This window comes from Salvelinus fontinalis, chromosome 1 (assembly GCF_029448725.1).
Source record: "Salvelinus fontinalis isolate EN_2023a chromosome 1, ASM2944872v1, whole genome shotgun sequence".
Classification (NCBI taxonomy): Eukaryota; Metazoa; Chordata; class Actinopteri; order Salmoniformes; family Salmonidae; genus Salvelinus; species Salvelinus fontinalis.
In genome coordinates, this window is record NC_074665.1 from 49,655,545 (window position 1) to 49,675,187 (window position 19,643).

At 41.1% G+C, this 19,643-nt stretch overlaps 1 protein-coding gene across 1 annotated transcript in view; it reads left to right on the plus strand.

Annotated features, from left to right (window-relative positions):
* Positions 1-1,306: 1,306 nt before the first annotated feature.
* acsf2 (acyl-CoA synthetase family member 2) overlaps positions 1,307-19,643 on the plus strand; it is a gene marked incomplete at its 3' end in the record, with an annotated part of 37,437 nt that continues 19,100 nt past the window's right edge. Inside the window, 2 exon segments of the mRNA XM_055925002.1 lie at positions 1,307-1,884; positions 11,446-11,641. Coding sequence (XP_055780977.1) covers positions 1,772-1,884; positions 11,446-11,641 — 309 coding nt within the window. The 5' untranslated portion in view covers positions 1,307-1,771.

A 19,643-nucleotide genomic window follows, 5' to 3' on the forward strand; every position in this document is an offset into this window, starting at 1 on the left:
ACCTTAGCTTTCTTGGGAACAGGAACAATAGTGGCCCTTTTGAAGCATGTGGGAACAGCAGAATTGCAGCGAATTAAAAATATTAATTCCATGTCTTTTATGCATTTTTTCCACTTTCAAATTATCCTGCGGGCCTGATCGAACCTCCTTGGGGGCCGGTTCCGGCCCGCGGGCCGTATGTTTGACACCCCTGATCTACAACTTAGACACTTCATATAAGAGTCAGAAGAAAGTCGATAAACTACATTTTGAAATGACTGGTTGAAAAACTATTTACGAATCCTACTATTATATTTTATTAAACAAAAGTGTCTCATCCTATGATGCGTTGAGACATGTTTGGGAGAGAGACATTGAACATGCATTCGGTGAGGAAGAATGGGCTTCTATCTGCAAAAGGGTCTCCCCAAATGCACCTCCATAAGCATACAATAACTGCATTTAATTTTTTTTCATTGAACCTACTTTACACCTGTCGGCCTTCACAGAATGTTTTCCAATGCATCACATTTATGTTTCAAATGTAAACAGGATACTGGAACTTCATGTACTGTTGCAGAATCCAGTCTTATTGGAACGATATTAATTTACACATCCAGAAGATCTTGGGTAGACAATTTGCTTTTTCACTGAATTTATATTTGCTCTACTTTGATTGTAGCTCGGTGTTTGACCCTGACTCTGAACTCTGTTCAATACCCTTGTTTACTTAGCCAAAAAATGCATATTGTTATTATGTTCCATACTTGAAGTACCATCTGGGTGAATGTAGCTTTCTCAAGCTTCTGCTATTCTACAGCTAGAGACATTTAGCTTTAATTTACACGAGAAGTCTGATACATTTTGGAAAATCTGGTCTCCATTGTGGTACTATGTAGAAAACCTCCCATAAATGCCCCGTGTTATAATTGTGATGTTTATATATATATATATATTCTCCATTTTATGACTGCCTTTTTGTATCATGTTTTTTAAATGTTATTTAACCTTTATTTAACTAGGCAAGTCAGTTCATCATATTTACATTGACGTCCTACCCCGGACGACGCTGGGCCAATTATGCGCTGCCAAATGGACTCCCAATCACGGCCGGATGTGATACAGCCTAGATTTTTACTGTATCCTTATATATTTTATTGTACTTAGCCTGTGTGGTGCAGTTTTTTGTTGGTTGTCTATGTAACCCCCGTTAAAATAAAATAACATTATAATAAAAAGATCATTACAAAAAATGATTAAAACAGCTAGCACACATCCTGTTGCAGTCCCTTCTCTAAGTTTTTAAGTACTGTGGTTGACACAAGAAACATTCATTCATGCAGTCGAAATGATTATCCGTCGTAGTTGTTTAAGTTCGGATATCGATTTAATGAACCGTACACGGATCAAACGTTTTTAAAAACATTTGTATGGGTGTTTTCAAGCCCTAGACGCTTGCTTGCTTGCTTTCTACACAAAAGAAAGCAAATAATAGAAACTGATTACACCCTGTACATTTGTGTCACCTGCAGGTCAGTGAAGCGTAACGCACAACCTGGGAACAAAGTTCATCTACTGTAATTTATGTAACAAAATCTGTCATCTCAATATACGCGTTTATTATACTGTTATTTTAAGGCGATATTATCGAAGGCTGGAAGGCATTCCAATCCGACCAATCAGTGTCAAACAACATACATTTCCCCTGCATCACCAGGGTCGGTTTTAACTGCAGCCTTTCGTTTGGTTTTTAATATTGTATAAACACATTTTTTAAAAGATTTCTTAGATAATGTTTTCGAGGATTGCATTTGGCTCTCAGCCTCTTCGGTCGAATGTATTTTTTTCCAAGCCAGTGAAACTTTTGCAAAAACCAAGGACAACTTTTCCTTCACAGGGCAGTTGGTGAGTAACAATGCATAAAACATGTTCATCCGTGACTCGTGATCAATATTATTGTTATAGGCCTATGCGAAAATTGGTAACATCGTGGGAAATAAACTCTAAATAGATTTCCACTACTTACATGTTATCATTACTACTTACAATACATGTTATCATTCAGTGTTCGAGCTGCTGGGAAAAACAACCCCGATATGCAACTGCGCAAAAATATTGATGTCATTTTTCATACTTAAACTGTTCACAAAATTGACCTAGTGAGTGTATACAAACTGAATAATGCATTTGATTTATTCTCTGGGGACACCAAAGGTATTTGAGCTGCAGAAGTTTCAAGAATCCTCCCAACCCAAAATCGAGTGACTGTAAGCCTGTGTGGTCTATTGCACAATCACAGATAATTAATTATTGTCGACGTGTTACATTTGTGTGTCTCCTAACTTACAATCTTTTCTCTTTGCTCTTTAATTTTAAATTGTTATTTGAGAATAGGGTGTAGATGAACCTTGGCTGCTATTGGATATGTTGGGGCATTCCCTATTTTAAGTAGATCTCAAAATGAAAGTATCATGTTTCAGCTGAGGGTGCTGCCTCATTTGGAAAGCATTCAGACCCCTTAACTTTTCCCACATTTTGTTACGTTACAGCCTTATTCTAAAATGGATTAAATTGTTTTTTCCCAATATCAATTTACACACAATGCCCCCTAATGACAAAGCAAAAACACGTTTTTAGATTTTTTTGCAAATGTATTAAAAATGGAAATATCACATTTACTACCCCTAATGACAAAGCAAAAACGTGTTTAGAATTTTTTGCAAATGTATTAAAAATAAAAAACCGCTAATATCACATTTACATTAGGATTCAGACCCTTCTTTACTCAGTACTTTGTTGAAGCACCTTTGGCAGAGATTACAGCCTCAAATATTATTGGTTATGATGCTACAAGCTTGGCTTGTAAGTCAAGTAGACAATCTACTGGCAAATCCTTTTTAATCCTCTCATTTGAAGATAAATAATGAAGATAAATGATAGATAAAATGTATCAGTGCTCATTGGACATAAACAGTACACAACAAGTTGGAAATCGCAAATTCAACAATTAGTTGTATGGAAGGAATCGGTGACAGTGGCTAACCGCAAGCATTTCAACTGGCCATCCAACTCAGAATTGTAAAATCTTTCGTTGATGACAAAATTTGCCAACGAAGGATCGCCGCGCACAATAGGGTGAGTCCAAAAATGTGTTATATGCTGCTGCATAAATTATGTAATATGCCAGGAAGATATGGTCAGCCATATCAGCTATGTTTAAAAAAAAAAAAGAGGCAGTTTTCGAGGCTGAATTAATTGTTTCGCTACCAGACAAGGCTCCGCTGATAGCCAGATGTAGTGGTGGTAAGGATTCACTCCATTGTGCTGGAAAGAAAGCTCTGCTGTTGGGACAGCTTTATGTAGGCTCTAACAGTTTGTGGGCACCGCTTGTCGCCGTTATAGTGCAATGAATGTATTGTGTAGTGGCTTTGCTGGCATGCATCTGAAATATATTTTTAGGGGAGTTTGCCCCACCAAAATGTACATGCTAAAATTGTCACTGATTCTGACTAGTCTCCCAGTCCCTGCCGCTAAAAAACATCCCCACAACCTGATGCCGACACCACCATGCTTCACCGTAGGGATGGTGGGAGGTTTCCTCCAGACATGACGCTTGGCATTCAGGCCAAAGAGTTCAATCTTGGTTTCATCAGACCAGAGAATCTTGTTTCTCATGGTCTGAAAGTCCTTTAGGTGCCTTTTAGCAAACTCCAAGCGGGCTATCATGCACCTTTTACTGAGGAGTGGCTTCCATCTGGCCACTCTACCATAAAGGCCTTATTGGTGGAGTGCTGCAGAGATTTTTGCCCTTCTGGAAGGTTCTCCCATCTCCACAGAGGAACTCTGGAGCTCTGTCAGAGTGACCATTGGGTTCTTGGTCACCTTCCTGACCAAGGCCCTTCTCCCTCTATTGCTCAGTTTGGCCGGGCGGCCACCTCTGGGAAGAGTCTTGGTGGTTCCAAACTTCTTCCATTTAAGAATGGAGGTCACTGTGTTCTTGGGGACCTTCAATGCTGCAGAAATATTTTGGTACCCTTCACCAGATCTGTGCCTCAACACAATCCTGACTTGGAGCTCTACGGACAATTCTTTCGACCTCATGACTTGGTTTTTGCGCTGCCATGAACTGTCGATTGTGGGACTATGGACAGGTGTGCCTTTCTAAGTCATGTCCAATCAATTGAATTTACCACATGTGGATTCCAATCAAGTTGTAGAAACATCTCAAGGATGATCAATGGAAACAAGATGCACCTAAGCTCAATTTTTAAAAGTTTTACAGTAAGGCCTTAACGTACCAAAATGTGGAAAATGGGAAGGGGTCTGAATACTTTCTGAATGTACTGTAAGCTGTGTCGACACTTAGATGCGACTTCTTCTACAAGAATACGAAGATCGCATTAAATAGGCAGGTCTAGATGAACAAAAGTAGCGTTGTGGTCGGAATGTGTTCAGATCTGGCTGAGGAGGTGATCAGTCAAGCATTGTGTGCCGATTTCTCCTAGGCAGCCTGGTCTCATAGACTAGAAATAACACAGGCCGTGTCTAGACTTTTTTTTATACTTTGTTTTTATTGTAGGAACACAAAGAAAGTACAAATAAAGTAAAATAAAAGAACAAAAATGATCTGGCAGTTACAGTGCACTTCATACCTTCATCATCATATTAGTTACATTAGCATCTTTGAATTAGACCTTTTCCAAGTATGAAACCCATTTCTCCCAGTAGTCCTGACCTCTCTCTTGTTGAGTTCTTAAAGCAAAGGTCATGCGCTCCATGTGGTGTATTTCTTCTACAATGTCTATCCATTGTGTCACTGTGGGAGGGTCTTTTTGTAGCCATTTCCTAGTGATAGCCTTTTTACTGGCTGCCAGTAGGACCTTCAAGAGGTACTTTTCTCTATTGTGTAAGTTATCTGGTATTTCACCCAAGTACAAAGAAATGAATGTTTGTTCTATGTCAAATCACATTATTTTTCCAATGTTAGATCTTATTTCTCCCCAGTAAGTTTCGATTGCGGGGCAGGCCGTGTCTAGACTTGACAGTTCATGCAGCTTTAATATTTTATTATAATATTTTTTATATATTTTTTATTGAACTAGGCAAGTCAGTTAAGAACAAATTCTTATTTACAGTGACGGCCTACTAGTATTCTGATCATTGAGTTTTGATAATGGAATTCCAAACACATCATGCATCTACATCTACGTTTAAATGTATCTACAGTGTGTCTGGATTACCTTTTCCCACGGTATATTCAAATGCCAGTATGCATTCTACAAACAGTGGAATAGGCAAAATATGATAATCACACAACTGATGGCAGTAGCTAACTACTGTAGCTAGCAAGCAATGCTAAACAGATTGCAAAAGGGTTGCTCAGTTGGTTGAGCATGTTGCTTGCAACGCCAGGGTTGTGGGTTCGATTCCCACGGGGTCCAGTACGAAAAAATGTATGCACTCGCTACTTTTTTGCGTCTGCTAAATGGAACAAAAATAATACACTGCTCAAAAAAATAAAGGGAACACTTAAACAACACAATGTAACTCCAAGTCAATCACACTTCTGTGAAATCAAATCACTTCTGTGAAATGGCCTGCTGGAGGTCATTTTGAGCAGACACATGCACATTTGTGGCCTGCTGGAGGTCATTTTGCAGGGCGCTGGCAGTGCACCTCCTTGCACAAAGGCGGAGGTAGCGGTCCTGCTGCTGGGTTGTTGCCCTCCTACGGCCTCCTCCACGTCTCCTGATGTACTGGCTTGTCTCCTGGTAGCGCCTCCATGCTCTGGACACTACGCTGACAGACACAGCAAACCTTTTTGCCACAGCTCGCATTGATGTGCCATCCTGGATGAACTGCACTACCTGAGCCACTTGTGTGGGTTGTAGACTCCGTCTCATGCTACCACTAGAGTGAGAGCACCGCCAGCATTCAAAAGTGACCAAAACATCAGCCAGGAAGCATAGGAACTGAGAAGTGGTCTGTGATCACCACCTGCAGAATCACTCCTTTTTTGGGGGTGTCTTGCTAATTGCCTATAATTTCCACCTTTTGTCTATTCCATTTGCACAACAGCATGTGAAATGTATTGTCAATCAGTGTTGCTTCCTAAGTGGACAGTTTGATTTCACAGAAGTGTGATTGACTTGGAATTACGTTGTGTTGTTTAAGTGTTCCCTTTATTTTTTTGAGCAGTGTATTTTTTTTCTAAATATTAGCTTCCTGGCTAGCATTAATGAGGCCAGCAAACACGGTCCTTATGCTAGGAACGTATTTCCTCCAACGTTATAATGGAAATGTGCCTCTCGGTACCAAAATACATGTTTTCTGGAGACTTGTGCGACGAGTGCTGATGACGTCGCCCACTGTGTGCACTTTCCCTAGCCTGATTGCGTCGAGAATGAGGAGAAATCCGCACACAATGCATCCCTGACCACCACCTGAAGTGGTCAGCCAGATCTGAACACAATCAGACCACAAAGCGACTTGTGTGCGTCTAGACGCGTCTTTTCAATGCGATCTTCATATTCTGATAGCAGAAGACGCATGTAAGTATCAAGTGTAGATACGACCATAGTAAATGTAACTCTGGGATACTCAAATTAGGTATGGTAACATAAGACAGAAGATTACATACAGTAAGGCAAAAATGAAAGCAGGGTGGTTGTATAATGCGAACATCTAGCAACCCAAAGGTTGAATGTTCGAATCTCATCATGGACAACTTTATTATCTTTACAACTACTTACTACTTTTTAGCTACTTTGCAACTACCGCAAACATCTAGCAAGGTTGCATGTTCGAATGTCATCGCTGACAACTTTATAATTTTTGCTAATTAGAAACTTTGCAACTTCTTGCTACTTTGCAACTACTTAGCATGTTAGCTAACCCCAACCTTAACCCTTTAACCTAACTCCTAATGTTAGCCACATCAAATTGGAATTCGCAACATATACATTTTGCAAATTCATAACATATTGTTCGAATTGCAATTCGTAGCATATCATATGAAATAGAAAAATGAATACATACCATACAAAACGTAACATATACTAATTTGATTGTCACAAATTTACAAATTCCGACATCAGGACTAGCATGGTCCTTAGCTCATAGAACTGTGGTTACGTGAGTAACCTTCGTTCTATTTTGCTTAACTTCTTGACGCTAGGAGGCAGAATTTTTATGTTTGGAAAAATAACGTTCCCAATGTAAACGGCCTATTTCTCAGGCCCAGATGCTAGAATATGCATATAATTGACAGATTAGGATAGAAAACACTCTAAAGTTTCCAAAACCTGAGGAAATCCAACCCGGAAGTGCCTCTTATTTTGAAAAATCCCTGTTCCATTGCCTGCCTATCCTCCATTTAAAGGGATATCAAACCGATTCATTTTCCAATGGCTTCCACAGGTTGTGAACAGGCTTTAGACATAGTTTCAAGGTTTTATTCTGAAAAATGAGCAAGATATATCAAAACACGTCAGTGGATGGCCAGGTGTCCTTTGATTAGTTCATGCATGCGAAAGTTGTAGCTCTACATTTTCTTTCTCTCTAGTATTGAATAGTTTACTGTCCGGTTGAAATATGATCGATTATTTATGTTAAAAACAACCTGAGGATTAATTATAAAAAACGTTTGACATGTTTCTACGAACTTTCCGGATACTATTTGGAATTTTCGTCTTCCCTTCATGACTGCTGGAGCCTGTTGATTTCTGAACATAATGCACCAACCAAATGATTGCTTTTCGGACTTTCGTGACCAGCTGCTAGCTGTTCGTAATGTTTTGTCTAGTGATCGATAAACTCACAACCGCTTTGATTGCTTTTGCTGTAAAGCATATTTTCAAAATCTGACACAATAGGTGGATTAACAACAAGCTAAGCTGTGTTTTGGTATATTTCACTTGTGATTTCATGAAAATAAATATTTTTAGTAATTTGTTTTGAATTTGGCGCTCTGCAATTCAGCGGTTGTTTACAAAAATGATCCCGTTAAAGGGATCTGTGCGCCAAGAGGGACTAGTCACTCATTGGGATGACTACGAGAGTAAGTCGGTTCCTCTAGGGCACAGCCTAAAACAACACATCACCATAGGAGTTCGAGACAGTACCCGGCTCAACCACAGGTTACTGTTGGGAGGTAAGGGTAGCACCAAGACCTTGCAAAGGTACTGGGCGAAGCCCAGCTGGCAGCCGCACATATGTCAGAGAGGGGGACTCCCTTAAGCAGTGGGAGCTGCGCTACTACAGAGGATGGTGCTGGGTGGCCAGCTTGGCTATATGCTTGCAGGATAGTGTCTACAATCCAAATACGAACTGTTGTTTTCAGAGAGGCTTACCTTGTACTCTCAAAAGCACACAAACAGATGATCAGAGCGATAGATCGCTTGAGTCCGCTCCACGTAGGAGTTTAGGGACCTCACAGGACACGGAGCGCGTACATCAAAATCATGAGCCCCAGGGGGTATGGCGGTGGACAAGGCTGTTTCTCTGTTCACTTGACCTGGGGGCAGGACCTTTGGTAGGAAGGCAGGATTAGGCCGCAGAGTAACGATCGCCTTACCCGGGCCTAGACGATAACGCTCATCACTAACAGATAAAGCATGGAGCCCGCCAACCCTCTTGGTCGAGGCGATTTCCACGAGAAACGCAGTCTTAAAAGAGAGATGTTCAAGTCTATAACGTCTAACAGTTCCAAGGGAGGTCTGGACATTACTCCAAGAACCAGATCCAAATCCAATTTGTGAACCGAGGGGGCTCTTGCTGGGCGTAACTGACAGACTCCCTTAAGAAACCTTGCCATGAGCGGATGGCTGCCAAGTGGACTATCCTGCTCTTCATCATGACTTGCTGAAATGGCTGCAGCGTATACAGTACCTTAAGTGTGGTTGCAGCCCTCCCAGCATTGAACAAAGACCTCAAGAACTGGAGCACAGTTTTTTATGTCGCAAGATTCTGGACCAACACCCTGCTCCCCACACCACTGGCAGAACATGCGCCACCTCGTGTCATTGGTTAATGTGGTGGACGTGGCCCTGGCACTCTGTAAGATGTTAACAACAGAGGGCTCAAGATCTAAATCGGACCGTTTTCGCTGTTCAGCGGCCAGGCCCACAGGTCCAGGCGGCAGGGATTCGGATGCCACAATGTGCCCTCCGCCTGTGACAATAGGGCCGGCCTCTGAGGTAGTTCCCATGCTGTCCCCGCTAGGAGTGACAGTATTGTCCTTAATCAGTGGCGTCTCAGCCATCTGGGGGCAATCAGAAGGACCTGGTGGACTGATTCTGTCGTTGGAATCAGTCGTTGGAATCATCGGGATTGGGAGGAAGGTGTATAGTTTCTTCCTCGGCCACTCGTGGGCCATGGCATCTAGGCCACATGGCCTGGGGGGATTGAATATTGAGAACCAGAGTGTGTACCTCTGAGCCAAACAGATCCACCGCCGCTTCCCTAAAGAATCCCCACATGCGACTCACTATTTAGGGATGTAGTCGCCACTCTCCTTCTGGAGGGGAGGAGACCCATCAGTCTCTTACACTGAAGAAGTCACCTTCTGGTCTTGGACAAAAGGATTGTGATCTACAATTTTCTGGACTCGCTCGTTGGTGAGATCAGCCCTCCATTAGAGACGAGTCGATCCGCATGCTCACGAACATCACAGTTTGTGTGGGGACCAGGTAGCTGTTTTGCATGTTCAACCGGAGGCCTAGCTCTGAGATGTGCTTCAGGAGAGATGTTTTGTATGCTGCTGCCTTTTCTCATGACTTGAGTACAGATTAGCTAATTTAGTACAAAAATGCTAGAGTGCTAGAGTGGCATCCATGCATTTTGTGAATGTTCTTGGTGCCAGGAAGAGGCCGAAAGTTAATACTTGGTGCTCATACACTATACTGTTGAATGCTCATATGCTATACCGTTGAATGCAAAGCGCAGAACTTCCTGTGAGACGGGTGGATCGATATGTGGAAGTATGCATCTTTTAGGTTGACACTGGTGGACCACTGGCCTGGGCTGATAGCCTGTAGGACGAAGATGGCATCTTAAAGGGGAGGGTTTTCAAGCACCGGTTGAGAGGCCTCAAGTCCAGGATGGGGCAAAAGCCACCATCCCTCTTGAAGACTAGGAAATATACTCCTTAGAACCCACTGTGCTGTTCTGATGGTTTGAGTTTTTTGATTGCCTCCCTGATGGAGAAGAATGCAATCTCTAGTTGGAGAGCTTCTCTTTTCAGGGGGTTGGCTGTTGTAGTTGACCAGACCCATTTGAAAGGTGGTGGCCGGCATCGGAACTGGAGTTTTTACCCCTGAAGTACTGTATCCAGCACCCAGAGGGACTCCACAACTCCTCCCACAAGCTCAAGCCTTTGCCACACCCATCAGGATGACTGAGGGGGCCCTTCGGAGCAGAGGGACGGTGTTTGTTATGTCGCTGCCTGTGCTGGTGGGGGCGCCACTGCTGACCCGGAGCCTATTGATGTGGGTGATCTGAGCGTGGCTGGTTTGGGGGAGGACCCAAGCAGCCTTTTGAGGCAGGAGAAAGCTGAAGTTTAGACTGCAATTGTCTCTGCCCTGCGTTACCCTACCCAGAGGGAACCATGCAAGACCGCAGGGTCTCTCTGTCCTTCTGCAGCTTCGCCGTTTGGTTCAAAATGGCGTCCACACCAGGACCAAAAATTTGAGATGGGGAGCTCCATTAAAAAAAAAAAATCACGGAGGCTGACATTTTTGTCTGTGAGAGCCAAAGCTGTCTGCGTGATGAGATGCCCGTAAACAGGGCTTTGTCATTAGCACGTGACATCATAACCAACCGTGCTTCATATACTGTATGCGTTGGTCTAGAGTAGCACAATACATGCAGCTGAAGGTGAAATCAACAGCCTGAATTGCATGCTCTAAGCCTAGGCACATCCAGCCAGACTCAGGTGACACAGCAACAGACTATGTGTGAGGAGAGGTCCTGAGAACAGAGTGGTCAGGCACGCGACTCTGAACCTCACTCCGGCAACAGCTGCGGAGTCTCCCCTAGCCTGGGTGGGAGCTTCATGAACTGTCAAGTGTAGACACGGCCTAAATGTCTAGCCTAACCAATGCATTTATTCTCCCTCTCTGTCCATAGTGTTGAATGTGCACCACCCCCTCCCTGACCCTTGACTCCCATTCACCTTCCCTGTCCTCACCCCTCTCACATCCTAACCATTTAACCCATTTACTTTGACTGCTTTTCCCTACTGTAGGCCCCATTTTGACACTCCATATGACACTATCTCAAACGATGTCCTATTCAAACTGTTTCCATGGCTCCCATAATTTTTCTGAAAATCCTCTTATGAATATCACCCTTTATTGAATTCCATATTAATCTAAAGGCTTTGTACGAACTCCAGTTTGTTTGACTTTTAAACCCTGGACCATTTCATATCTGTAACTTCAGCTCTCTCTCTATTTTCCCACCTAGTGCAGTCCATGTGGACAGTCCACCCACTATCCCCACACTTATTACCAGCTATGCCCACGGCACCTCCTCTAAGTCTCTACTCTTCAGTACGGTCGGTGGGAGCCTCCAGGCTTCAGCTGAACGCTTTCCAGACCGGGAGGCTGTGGTGTTCCTACAGGAGGGGGTCAGGAAGACCTTCTCACAGCTCCAGCAGGATGTGAGTGGTGTCTACTTCCTATTTTCTACTAATCCTATGCCAAACAGATTAGGGGTACACAAGGGCTCCTTCTGTAGTGTGTGCAAGACTTCAAATTCTTGATTCCCCAACTCCTTGCCTCTATCTCAAAGCTCATTGAAGCAGGAGATCCAAGGCGAGAGAGTTAAGGAATCAAGGATTTTGAGGCTTGCACACTTTTCAGACAGAGCCAAGACCCGTGTCCCTCGCCCCTTCCAAAAGGAATTGTAACATCTAATTGAAACAGCATGTTCTACGCCCATTTAAGGGAAACAGTATGGAGGCAGATATTTTTTTTAAAGCAAAGTGTGTTATTGTTTGCAATGTGAATACAGTAAAACACGTGAGTACACAAAATGGCATCTCGCAGGTCTACATACTCTCATCCATACCTACACATGCAGTCAAAGCTGGCCCTAGCCTTTTGGGGGCCCTACGTGACATTTTGTTATACTTGCTGTCATTCTCATTGACAGCAAGTCTATGAAGCGATAGATCTGTTCTATGTGCACTATTTCTATGCTTCCCATTCTTAACCTCTCTAGGGTACGTGAGACGGTAGCGTCGCATCTCTTCAACAGCCAGTGAAACTGCAGGGCGCCAAATTCAAAACAACAGAAATCCCATAATTAAAATTCCTCAAACATTCATGTATTTTACACCATTTTAAAGATACACTTGTTGTAAATCCAGCCACCGTGTCCGATTTCAAAAGGCTTTACGACGAAAGCAAACCAAACGATTATGTTAGGTGAGTGCCTATTCACAGAATAACACAGCCATTTTTCCAGTCAAAGAGAGGATTCACAAAAAGCAGAAATATAGATAAAATTAATCACTAACCTTTGATGATCTTCATCAGATGACACTCATAGGACGTCATGTTACACAATACATGTATGTTTTGTTCTGTAAAGTTAATATTTATATCCAAAAATCTGAGTTTACATTGGTGCCTTTCGTTTAGAAGTTCCAAAACATCCTTTGATTTTGCAGAGAGCCACATCAATTTACAGGAATACTCATAATAAACATTGCTAAAAGATACAACTGTTATGCATGGAATTTTAGATGCACTTCTCCTTAATGCAACCGCTGTGTCAGATTTCAAAAAAGCTTTACGGAAAAAGCAAACCATGCAATAATCTGAGTCGGCACTCAGAGCCCAATCAAGACACAAATATATCCGCCATATTATGCAGTCAACAGAAGTCAGAAATAACATTATAAACATTCACTTACGTTTGATGATCTTCATCAGAATGCACTCCCAGGAATCCCAGTTCCACAATAAATGTTTGTTTTGTTCGATAATGTCCATCATTTATGTCCAAATTCTTCCTTGTTGTTCTAGCGTTCAGTACACTTTCCAAACTCACGATGCGCGAGCAAGTCCAGCGGAAAGTACGGACAAAAAGTTCAATAAATAAAAATAAATTACAGTCCGTAAAAACATGACAAACGAAGTATTGAATCAATCTTTAGGATGTTTTTAACATAATTCTTTAATAATGTTCCAACCGGAGTATTCCTTTGTCTTCAGAAGTGCGTTGGAACATCACTGTCTTGTGCGCTGCCCCTTTTCGAAAGCAATTTGATCAGATAATGTAATATTTGGTACATTTTTGCTTTAGGACATTTATATAATGTTTGTATAACATTTATTATTTCAGCTGGAAAGTTTTGAATAGAAAGGCAATTCAAGATTGCCTTTTCGGCATCAACAGCCATTGACAAATCTTTATCTTGGTTTTTTTGTGTATTGTATTAAACTGAAACCAGTTCTTGTATCTATTTTTAAGAAACCCTGTTTGATATGTATCAAGTCTGAGTTTTTGCCATTCTATTGCTTATAAGCTTTGTTATTTTTTTATCACAATTTATTAAACGTATGGATCTATAATCAGCAGAGGACTCTCCAGAGATTCCTGGTTTTAATATAACTTAAATAATTGTTTGATACATGGAACTAGGAAGTATTGAATTGAGTGATATGTGAGTTGTAAATGGGGGAGCTACTTTGTCCCAAAATGTTGAATATAACTCTATGGGAAAGCCATCCATTCCTGATGCTTTCTCCGCGTGAATGTTTTAACACTATCTAATATTTATTTTTGGGTGGCCTCTGTTTTTAGTGATTTTATTTCTTGTCTGGTGATAATTGCCTCAGGGTTCAGTCTAAGAAGGCTGTAGGATCCTTCCATCTGTTTTAATTCTGATTTAAATGCAGTACATTTTCATAGAAGCTTTTAAAATGGTCATTAATCACTGTTGTTTCTAATTACTGCATTTATATTGTTTAAAATTATAACTTGTTTAGCATGTATTTGTTTTGTGAGCTGTGAAATATGTATCAGGTTTATTTGGCAATAAGTAGTATGCTTTACTTGAGTTTAACCTGTAGTTGTTGGCTCTCTTCAAAAGTAAAAGATCGTATTCCTGCTTAAGTTCAGAAAGTGTATTTTTTATGGTCTTTTTCTAAGATAGTGCTTTATTTTTCGTAAAAAAATAGTCTGAATCAGATTTAACTTTTGCCAAGTATGATATTATCATTCTCTTAAGGCATCCCAAATTATATTGGTGGTTGGGTTTTCTCTGTCCTCTGACATCATTATATCATGAATGTTTGAATCGAGTAAATTGTTGAGTACATTCAATTCCTGATTAGCTTTTGTTACTTTGAGAAGAAAAAAATTATCTTTTGTAGGTAGGAATAGTAATCTCCAGGTGTCCTAGTAAATCTTTGGAGGCTCCCTAAATACGCCTTTTTTATTTCAACATCTGTCAATCTTATCTAATGTAGAATTTAGGTCACCTGTTAAAATAATAGTTCCTGTCTGGATTTTATCTAATATAGCTTGAATTTATCTAAAAACACCAGATGTGACCCTGGTGGGATATACAATAAAAGCGATGTATATTTTTCTCCATGTAAGGTACTGTACAATTCAAAATTAGAAAATATGCTGAGATATAAGGGAAAATGGTGTGTTCTTATTTATCAGGATGCCTACAGTTTTGCCGTTCCTACAGTAGGTAGCAGAATAGGCCTCTCCAACGCAACTCCTCTTTATATTCAATATTCAATTTCTCCTTTATTTGTTTAACTCTTGCAAGAACCACATCTGCTGACAATCTCTAAGGGTTTGAGAATTATTTAAAAAAATTATGGAGCCCGTGCACATTCCATGTGATAAATTGGATTTTGTTGGTCAAGCTTATCACCAACCCCCATCCTTGCCCTTCTCTTTCTCACCCAGGCCAAGTTTATCCCAACCTCCCATCTTTTCCCCTGTCTTATCTTCTCAGGCAAATGTACACTCCTCTTTACATCTAACGTACTCATCCATTATCCTTCATTCACACACAACATATACCCTATGCCTCCAAACACCCATTCTCTCCCGCCCTCCCACACATTTATATTCACCCTCCTTCACTCTCCCATTTTATATGCACAGACACGCACACACAAACACCCTCACACCCTCCCGCCCACACACATTCAAAGAACAATTATTGAAAATTACTAGCCAAGTTTCAATGACTTTTCATATGAATATTTTAGAATACGCATAAAGAAAAATGTGAATTTTCCTACCAGTGGTGTGTTTCCACCAAAAGGACTTGTTGCAGATAAAAATCAGTGGGGGATGATGTAGTGCACACACAATGTACTTTTTCTCTTAATTTTTCATGTACCGAATAAATATGGAATTTTCAACTCTACTGTTGCATTAAATAGCAAATGTGCCTACTCTGGTCTTGGCACGTACACTCAGCTCTCAGATACATTATGGATATTCTTATTTGTCAAACGCAGTCAAGCATCTCTCTTCATGTCACCAGAATAAGACCCTCAAAATATTATTGGAAAGGAGGTTCAAGATCACCGCGAAGTTCATCAACTTTTTTAATCTGTAGGCTAAAACTGCGTGGTTTCCCGAGTCGTAGTGGGAGGACCACACACACATCATTACGTGACTCCAAATTTATTTTGATATTATGGTTATTATATTAATAATTGAGCGCAAAGGCATTTCCACCTCATTTTCACAAAAAGATTCCACCATGTCAAACAAACAAATTATCTGTTTGCATTTATAAAATTGTACCGAAACATCCTGTTTCCATCACAGCTGTCATGATTTTTTTTTCAATGTTATGACTTTACTCGCATAAAAACTGTAGATGGAAATGTGTTTAATGACATACAGTACATGCTATATTTCCTATTTTATAATGTCTTTGCAGTGTCCATGTATCTCATTGGCTAATTCTGTCATTACTTCATAGAGAAGAACAGTTACTTGGGGACAATGGAGTCTTTATTGGGGAAGGGGGAAAGAATATTGTTACAATTTACGATATGCTGGTCTTGGGCATCACTGTATGTAGCCTCGTGTGCTTATCACTTTTTTCCGCTTCTTCCTCTCCTCAGGGCATTGGGCTCTCTTTCAAATGGAAAGGTTTCCTGCAGCCTGTTCAGGGCTTCATCGGCGCTTGTGAACTCCATCCTCTGTGTTCCCTTCCATACCCACAGCACTGCCGGGAATCAGAGTTGATTCCCTTTTCCTCCAGTGTCTGATCTGAATGAATTGCTTGTGTTTTTCTGCAGTTCAGGCCTTAATTTATTTCAGCATCTTGAGACAATGTGATTGCGCTCTTAGGGACCTGTTGTGTAGCCTAAACGTGCAATTTATTTCAGCAACATAAAAGCTGACTTTGTTTCATTTTTTGTAGATAGAACCTTAGTACCATGCTCTCGAATTTGTTAGTCAACTAGATGCAGCTTTAATGCAGCTTTTATTCTGTCATTATACTGTATTTTGCCCTAGAATACATAATAAACCCTCGCTCACCAGAATGTCATAAATCAATAGAATGAATGCTTCAATCCAGTTGACATCGGTACATTTTTATGTCATCTCTGGTTCTTTCGCCGAACAAAGACTTTTAGGCACCGGGGAGAAAATGCAATAACAAAAAAACCTGGAAAGATTTTCTTTGCAAAATATCCAAATTAATCAGTTTGACAAGGAAATAGAAAGTTGTGACAATGACCCAACATGTTTCTGATGATATTTCAGTTCGGCTTGATGCATATTTTTTTTGTGGTTGTACTCATAAGAGTAGCAGGGTATTGCTGTTTTATGTACAAAGTAGGTTACTTTTACTACTGTCCCTATTGCAGAATACAGCCTTTTGACAGCATGTACTAAAGTCGATTTAATCCACACTTGCATTAGTCCCTTCGTTTGGTGATTGGCATTTAGGCTGTGAGAACGAAAAGGCAGCAGACAGACCTACAGTATGTTTTAGCAGGGAAGTTTTGGTAGGGTGACCTGATTTGTAACTTTGAAAATAATTTTGTCAAACAGATTGTGAATCGAAAAGTGTAAGTTTGATTTTAGAAGGGGGAACAATAAGTATAAACATTATTTGGTTAGGGTGTAGGGACAGATTTATGTCATCTTGTCTTCGGGATATTTTATTATCTATTTACTTTATTTAGTCTCATCAGTGGAACTATTCTCATTCTTAACAATGGGCTAAAATATAGGGTAAATACTGTGCGTAACACTACTGTTATTCCCCACACTTAATTTATTATTCCACGTCTTCCCAGTTTTGCCAGTGTAATCACATATTTAAAATCTCATATGCCTACTTGCAACATTGAAAATTAATCATATGAGGCTATGTATTTTTGCAGCCATTCATGGAGAGTTTTGAGTAAGTCATACAAATAAGCATTGGATATTAAATGCTTCAGGAATCAAATATAATTAGACGTTTTAGTACTGTGCACATGCTAGACAAATCAGACAAAATATGATCCGTTTATGTGGAGTAAAATGATAGCAAGGATCTCCAACTAGTAGGCATAAATCACCTGAATATTGATATTCATTAGATTTTTCTTGAAAGTTTGGTGATTTTTAGAAATGTAATTGTTATAAAAAATAAACATTTCAAACACCTAGCACATAGATCAGGGGTGGCCAACTCTACTGGAGGGCATTCAGGATTTTCTTCCAGCCCTATTTTAAAGAGTTCACCCAATTACAAAATGTTTGTATTCTTATTTTAAAAGCAGTCTATGGACAAGGAGACTGCAATCTATGATTTGGCTATGCACTGCCATCAACTATTAATCATTCTGTGGAGTCTTTGTGTACTGGTAACACTCCCCGGCACGTCGCATACAACTTTTCACCTGAGAACAGGTGATCCCTGCTTCCAACCTTCCCACTGTTTCTAGCATTTACCTGTCTCCTTAACTCATTTAATTACAGTCTGAATAGTGTCAAACCACCTAAAAAATGTGTTTTTAAAAAATATTAGCATACTTTAAATTTCATTCCCCCAAAATTTCAAAGCAACAAAGTCAACCAATTTTGATGGTTCATTTGATGTTCAAGGCATCCTGAAGACACCTGACCTGTTTTTTTTTGACCTGACCACTCTGCCTGACCCTGACCCTGAGCTTGCCTGCCGACCTGTACCTCTGCCTACCCTGAGCCTGCCTGCCGTCCAGTACCGTTGCCCCACCTCTGGTTTACTGAACCCTGCCTGCCTTGACCTGTCTATTGCCTGCCCCTGCTGGATTATTAAACCATTGTTAATTCGATGTGTCTGCATCTGGGTCTTACCTTCACACCTGATACATACATGGTTAACTCCCGTTTCGGTCTGTGTCTTCCCGCACCTACGATCATGTTATAGTACATATCAATCAATATCAACAGTTTATCAAATACATGGAAATAATGAATCAAATAATTTTCCATTATACAAGGGGTTGCACAAAAGGGAACATCAGGTTGATTGGACGTCAATACATTAGCTGTCTCTCCCCTCTCGTTCAGCTGGCAACAGCTTTGCACGAGTTCGAAAACGCAGCGCTGACATCACACACAGGGCCCAACCAAATACCAGGAGGAGATTCAGCCCAAAACAAATTTAGAAAAGGGGTTGATTTCATAAATTCAGCACTGTTTACTATCTACTGTTGCACATGGTACTCTTCTGTCCTGTAGATTTAAAAAATGAATCTGTGACTTCATGGACATACTCAGCAAAAACACACTGTCTTTCAAAGATAATTCATAAAAATCCAGATAACTTCACAGATCTTCATTGTAAATGGTTTAAACACTGTTTCCCATGCTTGTTCAAAGAACCATAAACAATGAATCAACATGCACCTGGGGAACGGTCGTTAAAACACTAACAGCTTACAGACGGTAGGCAATTAAGGTCACAGTTATGAAACTTGGGACACTAAAGAGGCCTTTCTACTGACTCTGAAAAACACAAAAAGAAAAATTCCCAGGGTCCCTGCTCATGTGTGTGAACATGCCTTAGGCATGCTGCAAGGAGGCATGAGGACTGCAGATGTGGCCAGGGCAATAAATTGCAATGTCCGTACTGTGAGACGCCTAAGACAGAGCTACAGGGAGACAGGACGGACAGCTGATCATCCTCGCAGTGGCAGACCGCGTGTAATAACACCTGCACAGGATCGGTACATCCGAACATCACACCTGCAGGACAGGTACAGGATGGCAACAACAACTGCCCGAGTTACACCAGGAATGCACAATCCCTCCATCAGGCCTTAGACTGTCCGCAATAGGCTGAGAGAGGCTGAACTGAGGGCTTCTAGGCCTGTTGTGAGGCAGGTCCTCACCAGACATCACCGGCAACAATGTTGCCTATCGGCACAAACCCACCGTCGCTGGACCAGACGGGACTGGCAAAAAGTGCTCTTCACTGACGAATCACGGTTTTGTCTCACCAGGGGTGATGGTCAGATTTACGTTTATCGTCGAAGAAATGAGCGTTACACCGAGGCCTGTCCTCAGGATTGATTTGGAGGTGGAGGGTCCGTCATGGTCTGGGGTAGTGTGTCACAGCATCATCGGACTGAGCTTGTTGTCATTGCAGGCAATCTCAATGCTGTGCGTTACAGGGAAAA